At 31.5% G+C, this 16,461-nt stretch overlaps 2 protein-coding genes across 4 annotated transcripts in view; one reads left to right on the forward strand and one right to left on the reverse strand.

Moving 5' to 3' along the window:
* Positions 1-313: 313 nt before the first annotated feature.
* Positions 314-2,539, reverse strand: LOC111001533 (cytosolic Fe-S cluster assembly factor NUBP2 homolog). The gene is made up of 4 exons (XM_022271461.2): positions 2,321-2,539; positions 1,925-2,195; positions 1,345-1,516; positions 314-825 (listed from the first exon to the last, which is right to left on the reverse strand). Exons 1-4 carry the CDS (start codon positions 2,429-2,431, stop codon positions 585-587), a joined length of 795 nt encoding a protein of 264 aa, XP_022127153.2. The 5' UTR covers positions 2,432-2,539; the 3' UTR covers positions 314-584.
* A 511-nt stretch (positions 2,540-3,050) lies between these two features.
* The window catches only part of LOC111001530 (protein tweety), a 54,275-nt gene continuing 40,864 nt past the window's right edge, over positions 3,051-16,461 (forward strand). For all 3 annotated transcript variants that reach the window (XM_045629138.1, XM_045629140.1, XM_045629139.1), the window contains exon 1: positions 3,051-3,312. The gene's annotated coding sequence lies outside the window, so the exon portion shown is untranslated. The remainder of the gene's footprint in view (positions 3,313-16,461) is intronic.

The raw sequence follows: 16,461 nt of genomic DNA on the forward strand, positions 1-16,461 counted from the left end.
ATCAAAGATTATAATTAGATGAATGTATGGAAATTTATTTTATAATTCCACAATTAAAACAAATATTTTATTAAATCCTATTGGATTTATACGAGTCTGTGCTCTATATTTTTAATAATATTGTATAAGTTTACTGGCAAAAGCTTGAAATGTGATTTTATGAAATTTAACAATGTAAAACTGTACCAGGTTATTATATATAAGTTTTAATAAAGTTACAAATATTTATTTAAATTTGTAAGTCATTGATATTTTATTGTCTAGGTATAATTTGATGTTCTTATTGATGTTTGTATGGTGAAATAAAAATATATTGCTGTAACAATGTTTATTTTTAACAATTTTGGAATGATAATATACATTATTCGGTCTAGTCAATAGTTTTTGGTTTGCCTAAAAGTTTGAAATTTTCTCACATTTATACAAAATAAGAGATAATAAAAATCTTAAGATATATTAAATTTACTGTTCTTATATTACTGACATAATATATACAACTTCCAGTATGCAATATTGGCAAACAAAACTTTTTTTTTTATAGAACAGGGGGCAAACGGGCAGGAGGCTCACCTTAAAACTTAGCTTCAAACATATAAGCCATTACTAAGCAATCCCCCTAAACTATCAGCTATGTTTCCAAAAACTTTGCTAGTAGATGAATCTGGTATTTCTTTGACTGCTGGTAGTCCCTGGCCAGCTAATTTCCCCACTCTGGGGTCAATTGGCAATGTACCCAAGAATGGAAGTTTAGCTAATTCAGCTAAGGAGTGACCCCCTCCACTTGAAAAAATATTTGTGCAATGACTGCATGTTGGGCATTCGTAACTGAAACAATATAGCAAGTTATTTAAAACTCCTACATGATTGCCCTTATGTTTTTTTTATAAAAATATTTTTTTTAAGTTATACTTCTTTTGGCACGATGGAGAAAAATGATGAGAGTGAAATTTTACGATGCTCGCACACACCGACACCTGAATTTGACATCCTAAATTTAGGTCTAGGTGGCATGAAAATCGATAACTATGTTGAAATTGTATATTCTAGTAATTTTATATTTAGAACTTGTGTTTTGTAACAGTACATACAATTAAACAGTGTGAATAAATATTAAATTGGTGTTTTTAAATCAATTTCATATACAACAGTGATAGTATTTACTAATAATTGATTTATTTAAATAAAATCTTTTTGTTTAATTTTATTATTTATTATTAATCACTACTGCATTTTAGTTATTTTTTCCATACGGCAAAGAAGTATTACTTCTAACGCATGTACATAAGTACACACACTCTTTTTTTTTAGCTATTTTTACGCAACGGAGCAATAAGATTAACTTACCCACTCATATTCTCAATAATACCCATAATGGGTATTCCAGTTTTTCTACAAAATGTAATCTCTTTTCTAACATCTTCAATAGCCACCTCCTGCGGAGTGGTTACAAGAATTGCTGAGCAATGCTTTACTGGACGAAGATTTTCCATCACTGTAATGTGTTCATCAGATGTTCCTGAAATTAGTGAATATATAATGTCTGACTTATTCTGAATAAAGCTTTCAAGTGGACTTCGCGTATTTGGTTATTAAAACCAATAGTGTTAATAGTAGATGACAATGCTATTGAGTACCTCATACAGTAGAACTCAGCTGGGACTTGATTTAGTGAACATAGTATGTCTTGACGTAGTATGTTGTTTTATACATTGTTGTCATAAACAGTTTTGACTTTAATCTTAGTATAGTTTGTAAGATTGTATCCAATTATGGCACAATAAATAATTGACAGTGGTGAAAATTCTCAAAGTATAAAGTAGATTAAATTTATAAACAGTCAAAATCATTTACAACATTATTTAGAAAGATTTTGTCCAAATAAGTTAACCAATATGCATTGATTTAACTGAAAAGTGAACTTTACCTGGAGGTGTATCAATAACTAAAAAGTCCAAATCCTGCCAACATACATCTTCCAAAAACTGCTTTATCATTGAGGACTTTTTAGGTCCTCTCCAGACCACAGCATCATTTCTGGAGTTCAACAGAAACCCAATAGACATAACTCCTAGCCTTTGTTCAGAATCTAAGTAGACGGGGATCCATCCTTCTGGCCCTTGATGAATGTTTTTACCTTCTAAGTTTAGAATGTAAGGTACGGTTGGCCCACACAGATCTATATCTAACAAACCCACCTGAAATATTTAAAAGTTTCTTTGAGAATTATAAAAACCAGTGGCAAATCAATACTACAACTTTATTTTATGTATTTATCCAAAGATAATTTTATGTATTATTTTATAAAATAAACTTGTTTAACCTTAAATCCTTTTTCTTTAAGTGTAAGTGCCAATTGAGTGCTAACTGTAGATTTTCCAACACCTCCCTTACCAGATAGTACTAAAATTACTTGTTTTACTTGTTCTAACATATTTATTTAGTCCATTAAATAATCAAAACAAACAAAATATAAAGTTTCCTATTTCTATAATAAAGTTTATTTTCATCTTTTTTAATCACTGGTAAATGTCAATGAATAATGATTTAATGTGGGGTGACCAATACAAGTTTACGAAATTTTGATTTTGCTTACAAAGTATTTTGCTTTTAAAACCAATATTTAACCTTTGAATTCTCGTAGTGCACATTATTTGTGACATTTTGACTAAAATTTTCTCATGGATTATATTAAAAGTTGTATTTATCATTAGTTTTAATAAAATTCTATAAATGATGCTTTTCGATTTGACTCTAAAATTTCAAAGTTTCCTCAATTACTAGCAAGTTTGAAGTTACGCTATATGACAATACTCACTATTACCGTAATGTTGCCACAATATTTCAGTTTCTTAATAGTTTTTGGGTAATACTTATGCGACAAATATTTTAATATATTGCTTAAATATGAAGTGTTATAAAGAATATTGCTATTAAAAGAGGGAATAAAGTAATTCGTATTTATTTAGAAAAAAAAGCGGCAACACTGAGTGTTGATAAAAGACAAATGTTAGTGGCGCCGCCTTACGTCTTGTTTTATTTTTCAGTTTTCTAAAGATTCTTTGAGTTGTGGCTGTTCGGATTGTGTGCGGATTATTTGTATTAGAGATGCTTATTTTCTCCTATTTTATTACTGACTATTGGACGTTTTGTGACACAAATAGTTTTTGATATATATTACAAAGTTTTTTTTTCGTATTGAAAGTAGTGTTTTGCATATATCAGTGCTTTTATTTGCGTAGAATCTTGAGTGGTTGTGTATGGTGGTCGTCTCTTCAAGATTTTGTGCTTCAGTCGGCTTTATATAAATTCAAGGTAAGCGTTATATTGTATCTCTAAAACTATGCATTAATTGTGAAGTCTGCTTTTAATTGCATTCTCTGTTAAACATGCGGGTGCTTTAACCATTCTTCGTAGTTTCGAGACGACTGACGGCCCACCCCTACGGGAATTCGCCAATTAATGTAATTTTAAATTTAGAAGACTACGAAATCAATATTTTGAGTAACAACTATTGGTGTGGCATATTTGACAAAAACATCTATAGCTGTTAATTTAACCAAAGGCATATATTTGAAAAATGGGTTTTTTCTTTTAATAAATTTAGAGCTAACTATATGAGAATTTCAGCTTACATGTTTAATTAAGTATTTTTAATTTTCTACCTCATAGACTATACACTAACATTATCACTAAGGCTAAGTAATTTTAAAGTGTAAATAATAAACATAATTTTATATTTCTTCATAAAGCTATATATATATATAATATATATAATAATATATATATAATAACTTAAATGTTAAAAAAAAACTTTTGTAATTCTTATGTCTTTTAATGTAAGATTCTTTGAAATAGTAATATTTGTGATATAATATTCAATTTCTAAATAAGGGGGAGTGTTTGAGTCTAAAAACAAGTTATAGGTAGGGAGAAAATCTTTCATAAGGTACATGACTTGCATATTATACTTTTCTTATTAGGTTTTCCCATACGGGGTTACAATTCTGATATATCCATCAGTATGTGTGTAAATCGTACAGATAGAGGCCCAGCTCTAGCATGTTTATAAAAGCAAGAACAATAAAATTTGCTTTATTGATAAAAGAATTGGTTAAATGAGTGTAATATGTAAAAAAAACATTAAATTAGATTATTATTTATCTTTAGCTATAAATTAGCTTTAGCCTTTAATATAGAGAAAGTACACACTTTTATAGATACACTGTTATATCTTGGAAACTACTATTCTGTTTTTGAACAATATTTGTATTGTGTCGGAACAGATCACTATTGGAAAAAAAAAACAATCAATTGAGACAGAAATTTGTCTCCTCTAGACCGTAAACAGGATACAAAAATTTTATTCTATCTAAATCTTCTTTTTCGACCGAAACACGAGAAGTCATTTATTTCCCCTAAGACAAGTGTAATAGTTCGAAAACGAATCCCCTTCGTGGCTACATCCTTATAACTTGCCTATAAATCAGGGCGGCGTAGCTATCAGCTATTATTGGTACATCCAGTTGAGATTAGTCACACCACAAAAGTAAAGACTTTAATTTACGATTCGAATACGTAAAAAAATAATTATCGAATATATTCTTACAAAAAATACGCGTAATGTTAGTGTAAATAATTATTATACATATTATAATTCATTACACTTCAATATCAAAGTACTTATTTAACTGTTTAATATAGTTGGAGGCTATTCCCTAAAATAACACCCTAGTGATCGGGCTGTTAAATGACGTCCTAGGAATCCTATATAATACCTGTCATAGTATCAATTTCGCATATGTCCAAAATACAGCAAGCAGTCTAAATTAAACGCGTGTTCCAGGTGTTTGAAAGCTTGCGAGCGGTTTCCACCCCTCAATGCAGTATCTCCCCCGCTCTAATGGTTCTAGCAATTTTAACCGCGGGTTAACGTCAGCCTCTTGACCCCTTACACAATATATAATGCCAGAAAAGTTTTGGCATCAAAACGAAAATATTTTTTATGAACATTATTAGATACAGTCAAAACCGTATACAGCGTTATTGTTTAGAACAACATATAGGTTATGACCAAAATCAAAAAGTCCCGGTCATCGGCTGTTACGACTATCTTTTTTGCTTGCGACCCAATATGAGTAGTCCCTACGATGTCGTTATAATACTTTTAAACATATAAAAGTTCAGCCATTTAGTTGAACGGATTAATTTTCCCATTTTAATTAAATAGGATTCCCCTTGTGATATCTATGATATTAGTCACATGGTGAATGCACAGAAATGTGTTAAATTTTTTATGATCAAGCTTATATACTAATATAAAAATCTATACTTCTAAACTAATATTATAGAGAGGAAATAATGATTTGTATGTAAGTAAGTATGTTTGTAACGAATTGGCTCAATAAGTACTGGACCGATTTTAAAAATTCTTTCAACATTTGAATGCTACCTTATCACGTATATAATATAGAATATTTTATTCACCAGAAAAACATAAGGATATATATTCTAAACCCAAGTGAAATGTTTTTAAAATTACCCGTTCACGTCATTTATTGTTATCTAATTGTTTTCATCAACTCCCGCACACAAAGGGACACAAAGGCCAGCGATACACTATTGCTAAACTCGTTATTATTTAGGTATATTCGAATTTACTGTACGTGTTTGCCAAAATGTTTAAAAAATAAATGTCCTACCGTGCGAAGCCCAGACTGGCCGCTAGTTAATATTAAATAAATGTACAAGTAGAAATATTAAAGTGTAAAAAGTCAAAGATTTAACATTCGTGAAAAAAAGTTCTAGCTATGGCATATTAATAAAACTATCTGATGTACGCATCCTGGTGCGCAGAACTGTATCAAAACCCCGTTTTGGCTAAAATGTTAAAACAAATAAATGTCCTACCATGCGGAGCCGAGACGGGCTGCTAGTGTTAATATTATATAAATATAAGTAGAAACGAGTGTATGTATATATACATACATATCGTGAATAAAAGCTCTAGTTATAGCATATTAGATAATAAATCTAGCTGATGTACACATCCAGGTGGACCTGCGCAGAACAAGGTTTAATCCAATTAATACTAAAATCTAACTTACAAAATATAATAAGGATATTGATTAGAACCGTAAGGTACCCCTATTGAGTAATGAGTTCTACATTTAGTCTCGGGGGTCCCAAAGAAATTACTTTCCGACTCAATTTAGCTGTTTATTTGATGTTTCTATCAGAACGAGCAATTTTGTTATGCTCAATAAAACGAATTTGGATTAAATTGTATTTCTGGAAATGAATGCGCTGTTTCATAACAAATAATTTTATGCGTAAAATTATTTAGACGTATAACAAAAATGATCAAAGTATGACAGCTAAGTAAACTACATGATACTTAATCTATCCCCTTACAGTTCGTTTTTATTAAATTTTTCTTATTGTCATATAAGAATTGTACCTTACAAGACGGAGTGTGGAATCCAATTAACTCCCTCGATGAATGTTCTCGATTTGTCGTAATAATGTTTGAAGATTGAAGTTGGAACGTCTGCATGAGTGACCGCGGAAATTGGAGACTTGATTTCCGGTATTCAGGATTTCATAAATGTTAAAATCTTCTGTGCTTTGAAATAAATTATACATACAACGATGGGTTCGAAACATAAATTCTGATGTCTATAGCATGTATTGGATTGACATAATGTGTATTTTAATACATAAGTTGATATTTAAATAACCAGTGAAATAATTTAATAACTAATAATAAATAGTATGACTGAAGAAGCACTTCTTTCGGAGCATATTAATTAACCTAAACACGAGATAAGTAATGGACAAGGACATATTTTCAAAATGTGAAATATGATTTTAACTAATTACTAATTAACTTAAATGATTACATATGTACAGCTTTACGGCTCATTAATTATTTTAAGTCATATTTCATGCGTTATTCGTATAAAAGTATAGAAGTTTTGCACCTTGACACAAAATGAAATGTCAATGTTATTTTGACCTCTAAGCTAGAATGTATCGTTTTGTATGTTTTTAAGTCGAATAACTTCATATGTACATAATTATGTTATCTGCCCTTTAGTTCAATAAAAGCCAGGAAAGGTATGTGTACAATAAATACATTTCTAAAAATAGAATAGGTATCGATATTTTTATATCGGATGTCGTAAGTCATTGGATATTCATTTCTGCAAGTGTTTAACATACACGATTAAAACCCATTTAAACACTACGTTTTTTTTAAACTAATATTTCTCAAATATTCTTTTATAATTAAAATGTCATTAAGTTATAGTGTGGGAAATATATCTATGGGATGGCTGATTAAATTATTTTTTAACCAAAAGTTATGCTGGAAATAAAATCGAGTTTCTCAACTCTGTCAGAAGTTCTTCAGCTCTGTATAGATATACTATATAACTGTCACGCATATATAGTATCAATTTGGATAGCTCAAACAACTGCTTATTGTTTAAATGATACAATAGTTGTGTAATAATCATTATCTGTTAGTCATTCAAAGTTCAACAGTACATATTATCAGAAACCGTGGGTGTAGTCCAGTCCTGTTTGATAATGATTACTTTGTTAGATAATTTTGTTTACAAAATTGTTTTTTACAATACTTTTTAATAATATTATTAAATAGATTTACACTAGCAAGTTATGGGTGCTGTGTATATGAAAGTTTTGTATTGAATGAAAAATTTCGTCATTCAATGACATCGCCCCATATATCTTCATTCGCAGATGAAGTTGCAGGCATTACCTAGTACTGCTGCTGAAAAAAACATTTATAAGGGAAGCCAGTAGGTAGCCGTGTCGGACTAAGTCTGCGTAAAGATATTCTTTTCAAATGATAACAAACAAACAAATAAAATATCCTTATTCATATAAGTAAACAAGTACACTTGTGAACCTCAAAAAATTAAATTAATTGTGAATTTAGATTTACTGCCAGTTTTCAGATATTAAACATGTCAAAAGAAATGAAAGTACGTGCAATCCTAGGAATGGTGAAATGACAACGAGTATTTATTACTGCTCAAGTAAGTTATTCCAGTCGCCGTAAAATCTGTCAGTTTACGCGCCATAACCGCACGGAAGCAAAGACAACGAAATCATAGACAATAATCCTACCGGACGCTGGGTGCATTGAATTGGTGTTTCCGTATATGATGAGCAATTGAGCACCAAATACGTCAACACGTGTTAAGTCAAGGAAGTTTTCGTTGCTATACGGAATGAAAATTGTTCGATTAGGATCCACGAATTATATTATTAAATTTATATTTTCTATTACGTATATATTAATCATAAAATTTGAAGCCTGTGGAAACACTATTTTTCTTTTACCACTTTGGAAGGCGTCCACATAAAGAAGTGTTTCAATGTGTATTTTATGAAAGAAATATTACTATGTTAATAAATATATATATGTATAATATTTCAAAGTGTAGTAGTCGGAAAGTTACTAAAAATATACGTCAATAACTAAGAATTGTGCTTAGTTTAATTAATTATACAGTATGACTCTGCGTGATACCAAGCATGTAACATTTGATTCATAATTTGTCGTAAATAAGCTTGAATTAATGATAATTAAAAGTTGCTCATCGCTACGTCAAGAAACCGCGGGGTATTATTATTATGAAACGTATAGGATAATTAATCGTTTTGTGGCTAGTCAAGTGTTTTATTAACTACAAATATGTAGTAATTTATGTTAATAGTAAATATACTATTAGCATAAGTGTCGAAATTGATTTATTTTAATTTTAAAATAAACCTTTGGGCCTATTTGTTCAATTAATTAGTGTGACTTATGGGATTAAAACTTAGTTCTAAGTTACGTTTTTGATTCTCACTCTAAGGTCTCTTACTCACACTTACTCTCTCTTAATGTATTCATAAGTAATCTCACAACTACGCTTATTTATATTAAAAAAAAAAACTAGACAATATAAAAACCCAAAACAGATTACATTGACAATTTATGAAACATACGTATAAACGCAGTTTTGCAAATAATTCTATAATCGAATTCAAAATTTACAAACTACAAAGTGAAGTATGCTATGGAAGTATATTCATAAAAAATACATATAAAGCCGACCTTTGTATGTTGCTCCCGTGTGCCAAGTCTTGTGGCAATCATTTAGATCGGTCTGCAGAGGGTCACCCGTGAATGTATACAAAAAGTTACTCAATAAATATATAAGACTGTAAGCTTTCTTCGGGTTAAATGATTTTAAAAATCGTTGTTCGTTGCTATCTAGAAAAAATATAGGCAATGAAAGGACGTGATATAGGGATATCTAGGGGCTGTTACCCTAAATGGCACGGCGCCAAGTGTAAAGTGCTCTCATATTTCCAGAATTGGGTTAAAGGGTTTTGGGGAAATTGAAAATGGTGTTATTGTGTAAAGCCATTTTGACGCATCACACCAATCTATTCAGAAAAGTTGTGCTGAATATAACGGCTCTAATTATAAGAGATTAAATAAGTTCAATCCACTTAAAAACACCACATAACTGTCGACTATCATTTACTAACGGGTGCTTAGCTACTTTGGCCATATTCCCAGAGGAGAACCAAATAGTCTCGATAACTTGGTTAGGGTAGGGTGGAGTGATCGCAGGAGAAGTCGGACAAGACAATTATGGGTCTCAACATCTCTAATGCACTGAGACAAGCTGAGGATAGAGTGGTATGGAGGTAGCAAGTGGATGTATTGCTTAGTGGTTTTCAAGACTAGCAATCAAGCAATGAAGTTTGCGTATAAGTTGAAGAAACTGATTTAAATTTATTTATTTGAATACTTTGAACAACTGTTTCCTAACGTATCGACGTTTGGACTTATAGGTCAAAAAAAAATCGAATGTAAAGAAGCCTACTTAATTTAGAAAACTTACTGAAGGATAATTAAAGGTTTCATGAGAACTGCAGATCAATCTTATTACAGCCTTTTTTTTATTGAGGGGAATGCATTTCCGCACAGAGTGTGGGACTCGCTGTAAAAGCCCACTAAACCCCACCCACCAATGACGTCATTGTTGGGGTAACGAAAAGCATTCTACCAAGAGACCCCGTGGCTGGCTGCTGCAGCAACCATCTTCCATTACATTGACATCGCCTTAGAAGTCATTACTGTAGAGTTGCAATTTCTTGCACCCAACACGTGATTCGCCGCCATGTATCTTATTACAGCCTGTAATAATTGCAGTGAGGGCATTTCTGGGCATACCACCCAGTGACCTCAAGTCCAATGAGCCGTCCGCCAGTATGATGTGACTTATTTGGAAATATGTAGTATTTGGCGTAATAGTTGTTATGATTGTTAATATTACATAAACAATATATTAGAAATTAATGATTACCAACACACAAGCAAACATTTAAAATATAGTGAATTAAACAATGAAATGTTAAGAATAATGAAGTAGTAAATTAAAACTGATTATACAAGAAGGGATTAATTCGAGACGATTTCGTCGCAACTCATGACTCAGCTCTGAGCAATTGATTAACTCAACCTCTTTGGTTGTTTTGTGGTTGTATTGAACTGCGTCCAACAATGCTGAGAGCGGATTTGCTTCATTGAATGAATTGAATTATTCACTCTTTTCGTCCCATTCATCGTTCACTACAGATTTGTATTAATACATACTTCAAAATGGAATTTCTAAGCCCTTAACTTGTCTATACGAGATTCATAAATGAGAATCGGCACTATGACTCCTATGAGTAATATCCCATACGTTTTTGATATCTAAGAATGAGTAAGATTCTACTGTCGAAAACGTATTTCAGATTCAGACGTATGTATTTCAGATTTACCAAAAATAAGATAACGTTATAAATAACGAAACATATTTTTGTGTTTAGTTCGATAAATTAAATCAGATTGTTACCAATCATTTGAATAACTCCGTTTGAAGGACACATTCATTACAATTATTTACCGACCTCTTATCGACAATTTTGTCATCTTGGAGCTTGTGACTTGTGATAGAATATTTTAAAAACATAAAGAACAGTTGTGATAATTAAATTTATAACGCTAACAATTTATACATATATAATGTCCGAATACTAAAATAAGCATTATAAGCTTCTTTAGTGGTATTTATTATAGATTCTGAAAATTTATGTTAGACTCACACAGCGTTAACTAAATATATTTTAAAAAACAGATCGTACAAATAAAATAATTTATCTTAGACGTAGGGTATACAGTTATGAATTAGATATAAAATGATTTGTTTTATATTGCTTATAAAAGTCTAATATGTTATAAATTTTTCATAAGATACTTTCAAATGCATTGGCTGGTTTCAATGTGGTCTCATGTTGCCTTGATAACTTTATAGAGTAATTTTTTCTATGATTTAATTATATATTTATATCCAGTCTAAAATTGCCTTTCTTTACTTTTGCTAAAGATCATGATATTTTGCTCAATAGTATGTATTTGAAAAGCGTTCATTTGTTTGTTTTATTGAGGGGAGAGTCTTAGAGAGTAACTATATTAATATATTTAAATATAAAATTGTAACTGTTTTGGTGTAAAAATATTATTAGACAACTTCACGGTTAAATAGTAATTTTACATATAGATAGTGGGTAAGCAGTGTTGGCCTAGAGTGGCCCGGAACCGCAGGTCTTGAATGAGCTCTCTATGTCGGATATGGCCTGGCGAACCCTGAGGGCCCATATCATGGGCGAGTGAAGGGCTGAGGTTTTTTTAATGTGTGGGGTGTCGCTACCCCTCTGAATAGCAGAGGGATTTGAGTATAGACCCAGCCCCACAGCCCTGCGTCCAGCTCGAAATCCTTGGCGCGGGCCTGCGTTAGCGCATTTTCACCTCAGATACAGAAATCTGAATCCAAGACCCTAAAAGCTTGTAGATTATATAAACCATCAAATGAATGTATAAAATTAATCGTAAGAATGCACATCATATAAAATTATTATCAGTGTTTCTTGGGACGTGCAAATAAGTGTTTGATAAGAGCCATTAAAAGATGTCCCCCTAACCCAATTCTCCGTTACGTAAGTGGAACTAGATCTTGCTTTAATTACTCATCGAGATATCTTGACAGAAGTTCGCGCGTCACAAATACACCCTTTAAAGTAATAGGCATGTTTTTAGTTTAGTTATATAATAGTAAGCAAGCCACTTTATTTAGTCTACGTCAGTTATTGTTTATTCCGTTTCTTTGTATTGAGCAATACTTCTTTTGGGTATAAGCCTTCTCCTCAACTTTTCATTTGGATCTGTTCTCAGCTTCCTCGATACGTTTCTCCCCAGAATGCCTAACTATGTCGTTAGTTCATCTTTTTTGTGGTCTTCCCATGTTTCTTTTACCTGGAGGTGTGAGTGGCTCCGGCGGTTCGTCTTTTATCTTATTATACACCTTGCAATTCACTTTTTCGCTTATTTAGATTGATAAATTTCATAATTTTATCTATCGAATTGAAAGATATTTTACAAAAACAATCCATTGATCGATTATTGAAAAGTATTTAATGGTTTGAAATATCAATCTCTAGAAGTAAAAATTTGATTGGGATTATGTATAGAAAGAGGCTGTTGTCCATTTACATTTCAGCTGAAAGGCGTGGGTTAGGATTTGGAGGCTCTGCTCCATTGCTCTCTCACCTTGACTCTTTCCGTAAACGCCAGGTAGGCTCCCGTAGACCAGGCATGAGAGGATGCTAGTGTTCATACAGCCTTTTTAAATATTCTTTAAAAAGGAATGTGTGTATTTTATCAATATGTGTTATGTTCATTTTTCCCCTAGGGAAAGGTTTCTGTTTATTCTCCCAAAATCGACATTGCGTCATCATAATTTTATCTCACAATAATTATATTCACTAGCGGAAGATTTGCAAGTTTTATATATTCGCTGTGCGTATTTATGCCGTATAATAAATATAAAATAAAATTGTATTGCATAAATAACTAGTCGGTTTGATTGACAATGTAAATGGTGTATTACGTGACTAATATTGATATTCAGCTAACGCGTTTGATAGGTTATGCTCACGATTTGGAATGCGTTGCAAGTTATCTAGAAACGTATAATATAACTAAAGTAATTAAAACATTTTAGATTCTTCGGGTCCTGGGTTGATTTCTTTGATTGGTGAACTGACAGTAAATATTTTTTTTTTTTGTTAAATAAGTAAATAAATCGTTTTTGACGTTGACTGTTTTATTAAACTGATATACCTATCCAACTGGCTATTAATCAATATGTTTTTTTATAGTTTTGTAATACCTATTCGTTATTATCCCATATATCTTTACTATATCGCCAATATATGTCTATATCTTTGAAAATACTAGAAATACCCAATCGCAGCGTTAAGAGCTATCAATAGATAAATTTTATCGATAATTGTAATGATAATATTTAGGTATTGAAAAACGTAATTTAACAATTCCATTTTTCAATCCACATACATTTTTCAAGCTTTTTACATCACTATGTGGAAGTAGCGGCCCAAATATGTATTTCCGAACCAATTGGTCTAAGGGTTCTTGGAGAAAAGAGCATTCCTTCATTCTATCATCATTTTTAAATTTTTAAAAGGCCGGCAACGTTTTCCTATTTTTTCCAAAACTTATGTTTACATATGTTGTCGTTATTATATAAAAGATTTTATAAAATTATATCAGTAGATTTCGTCATATGTATGATGTTGTAGACTTAATAAATAAATAAATAAACGTACTCGCGAACTCTGGAATTGAGAGTGTCCATGGGTATAACTTAATATCCTGCCCGTTTGCCCCTGTTCTATAAAAACTAGTTTTGAATTAACTTTCAAAGTCAAAGTATTTTAACTTTATTTCATATGGATAAACAAGTATACTTATTAACGTAAGAAAGGAAGTTAAGTAAGTAAATTAATTCTAAATTGATATTTATTACCAATTAGCAAGTCAAAAGCGTAGAGCGGACAAGAAGAACATTGGTATATTATATACGTATTTAACATATTATCAAATAAATAAAATAAATTTTGAATAGGAAAAGTATTTCTGATGTATGATGTACAAACTATTCACAAAGTAACATCTGAGTGACTCGATATTTTATTGCGACTGTCATGGGAACAAACTCAAGTGCTTGATCGAAGGGGAAGCAATTTGTTTTAAATTACATTTATTACATATTTATTTTTATAACACAAAGGATATTATTTATCGAGATTGTGTATTGTCATAGTATATTGTATTGTGTGGTTTGCACTTCATATATTTTAGTTACAAAATCTGCTTTACCAAGTAATAAATAGACTGTTATAAAAGTTAGCCAGTTGTATCTATTTTAAAGTGGCTTCGTAGTTGTAATTGTTTACAACAGAACTAAAATTCGATAAGACAGTAACAAACTTTATTTCAAAAGGATGTCCAACTGTCAGAATGTTTATATAATTAAATTAATAATTTGAGAATTCATAACATTTAAAAACGGTGTCTAATATTAATTTTACATATATTTTTTTATTATGGCATTAGCCGATCCGACAGACGTCCTGTACACACGTCTTCCATACAAAAAATCTAATATGTAATGTACATTCTCGAATGCATTAAAAAAATCAATACATATCTTTCCAGTAGTTTAGGAGTTTATTAAATAATATTTATTTACTTAAATATCCTAGATACCGATGCAGTGCCTCTATCGGTTTGATTTCGGGTGATTCTAAAATCTAAGCCATACGGGGCCACATGCATGCATACAAACGCATACAAAAATTCATTCATATCGGTCCAGCCGTTTAAGAGAAGGTCAGAAAGCACACGTACAGTAGAATTGTATATTAATAATATGAGTATAATTTATTCGAAATATTTAATAACAGCTGAAACAATGTGAGAATGTGCAAAGATATCATATTTCAATACCTATTGTATTTCCTATGAAATAATTGGCTTCTACAGAGACGCGGTCTGAGATGAATCTTGTATGTACAAGTGGTGGAGCGTGCCGGGATGCGATCACCGCGCAGCCTCCGTACTATCGAACGGCCGCGCCCACGTGGCTCTCACGTGAAGCCGGTGCCGGCGTACCGTTACCCAATGTAACATTGCATTATATGTATTTACTTTTATATTAACCTGGAACGCGTTACTATCAAAACATCGCTTTTTCCTTGAGCGTCGGGTTTTAAATTAGTCTTGAATGTATATCGTGCGTTTTGTCAACGTTACAAATTTGTTACTTTTTAGTTTTTTTTTTCAATCCAAATGGAACCGAGACCATTCTGGAAGAACCTTTGTAATTTTTTTTTATAGAATTAGAAAACGAGCTTACTTGACGCCAGAAAAGTGCAGTCATCGCAACATATGGATACCCATTTGCGTTGCCGGCCTTTGAGGGAGTGTGGCCTTAAATTTCTTTAAATCATTAAACAGTTACAATAGAATAAGATCTTTAAATTGCAAGATTTTATTCTATTGTAGTGTGTACGGTTGTGTAAGTAAATAGATCTGTGCTTTTGTTTGTGATTAGATCTAATAAAGTAAGTAACACGTTATACTTAATTTTTTGATGCAATGCTATGATCAATTTCGTAACCGATTCCCTTGACTTGTATAAATATTACACTCATCAGCTGATGTAGTATCGAATGATCCGATTGCAAGTCAATAAATCACCGAGTATCGCAATTTCTGACCTAGAAATGAACTGCGCCAGGCGGAGCGTATGAACTGTCTGGCATTAGTAATAATTGTTATTGCTATTTTGTTTTTTTTTATATTTTTTTTTTTCACGAATCTTTTTCATACTTTTGTTAAATTAACTTAACTGGTTGACATCAATGTTTGAACACATGAGGAAAAACGTTTTCGCTGTTGTGGCTAAGTAGTTATATCAGTGACTGTACGGTCAGGCACTTAAGGCTGCTAAATTAAATGTCTATATATAGACTTTCTTATATATAAGAAAATTTATTACTAGATTTTGAGGCCAAGATCCATTCATCTAAGTAACGCGACTGGATTATTTTTACATTTCGTGCGCTGAACTGTATTTTTAACCTTTAATACAATTAAAACTGTTTACGAAGACATCGTTTAGAATAACATACATTACAAATCCGAACCGAAATCAAATTGATTTTCCTAAGAGACCTACTTTATAACTGATTTTGACTGTATATAAAGTATAAAAAAACAATTTCCAGATTTTGTTTTTTACTGTTACGAGGGCTTTAGGTTTAAAAGACCGGCAACGCACTCGCTATCCCTCTGGCATTGAGAATGTCCATGGGCGGCGGTGTCACTTAGCATCAGGTGAGGAGGCATGTTTGCCCCCTGTTATATAAAAAGTTATAAAACGTTGTCAAATACCAAACTAACATTTTCGTAATAATAACACTGTTTCGGTCCTTTGTATAAAATAAATAATTTATATGCCAACA

The sequence above is a fragment of the Pieris rapae genome, chromosome 8, assembly GCF_905147795.1.
Source record: "Pieris rapae chromosome 8, ilPieRapa1.1, whole genome shotgun sequence".
Classification (NCBI taxonomy): Eukaryota; Metazoa; Arthropoda; class Insecta; order Lepidoptera; family Pieridae; genus Pieris; species Pieris rapae.

Coding starts and splice junctions, on each gene's coding strand:
- LOC111001533 (XM_022271461.2), bottom strand. CDS start 2,431: ATGTTAGAACAAGTAAAACAAGTAATTTTAGTACTATCTGGTAAGGGA. Junction 2,196..2,320: donor TTAAAGAAAAAGGATTTAAG/GTTAAACAAGTT, acceptor TAAATATTTCAG/GTGGGTTTGTTAGATATAGA. Junction 1,517..1,924: donor AGTTATTGATACACCTCCAG/GTAAAGTTCACT, acceptor CACTAATTTCAG/GAACATCTGATGAACACATT.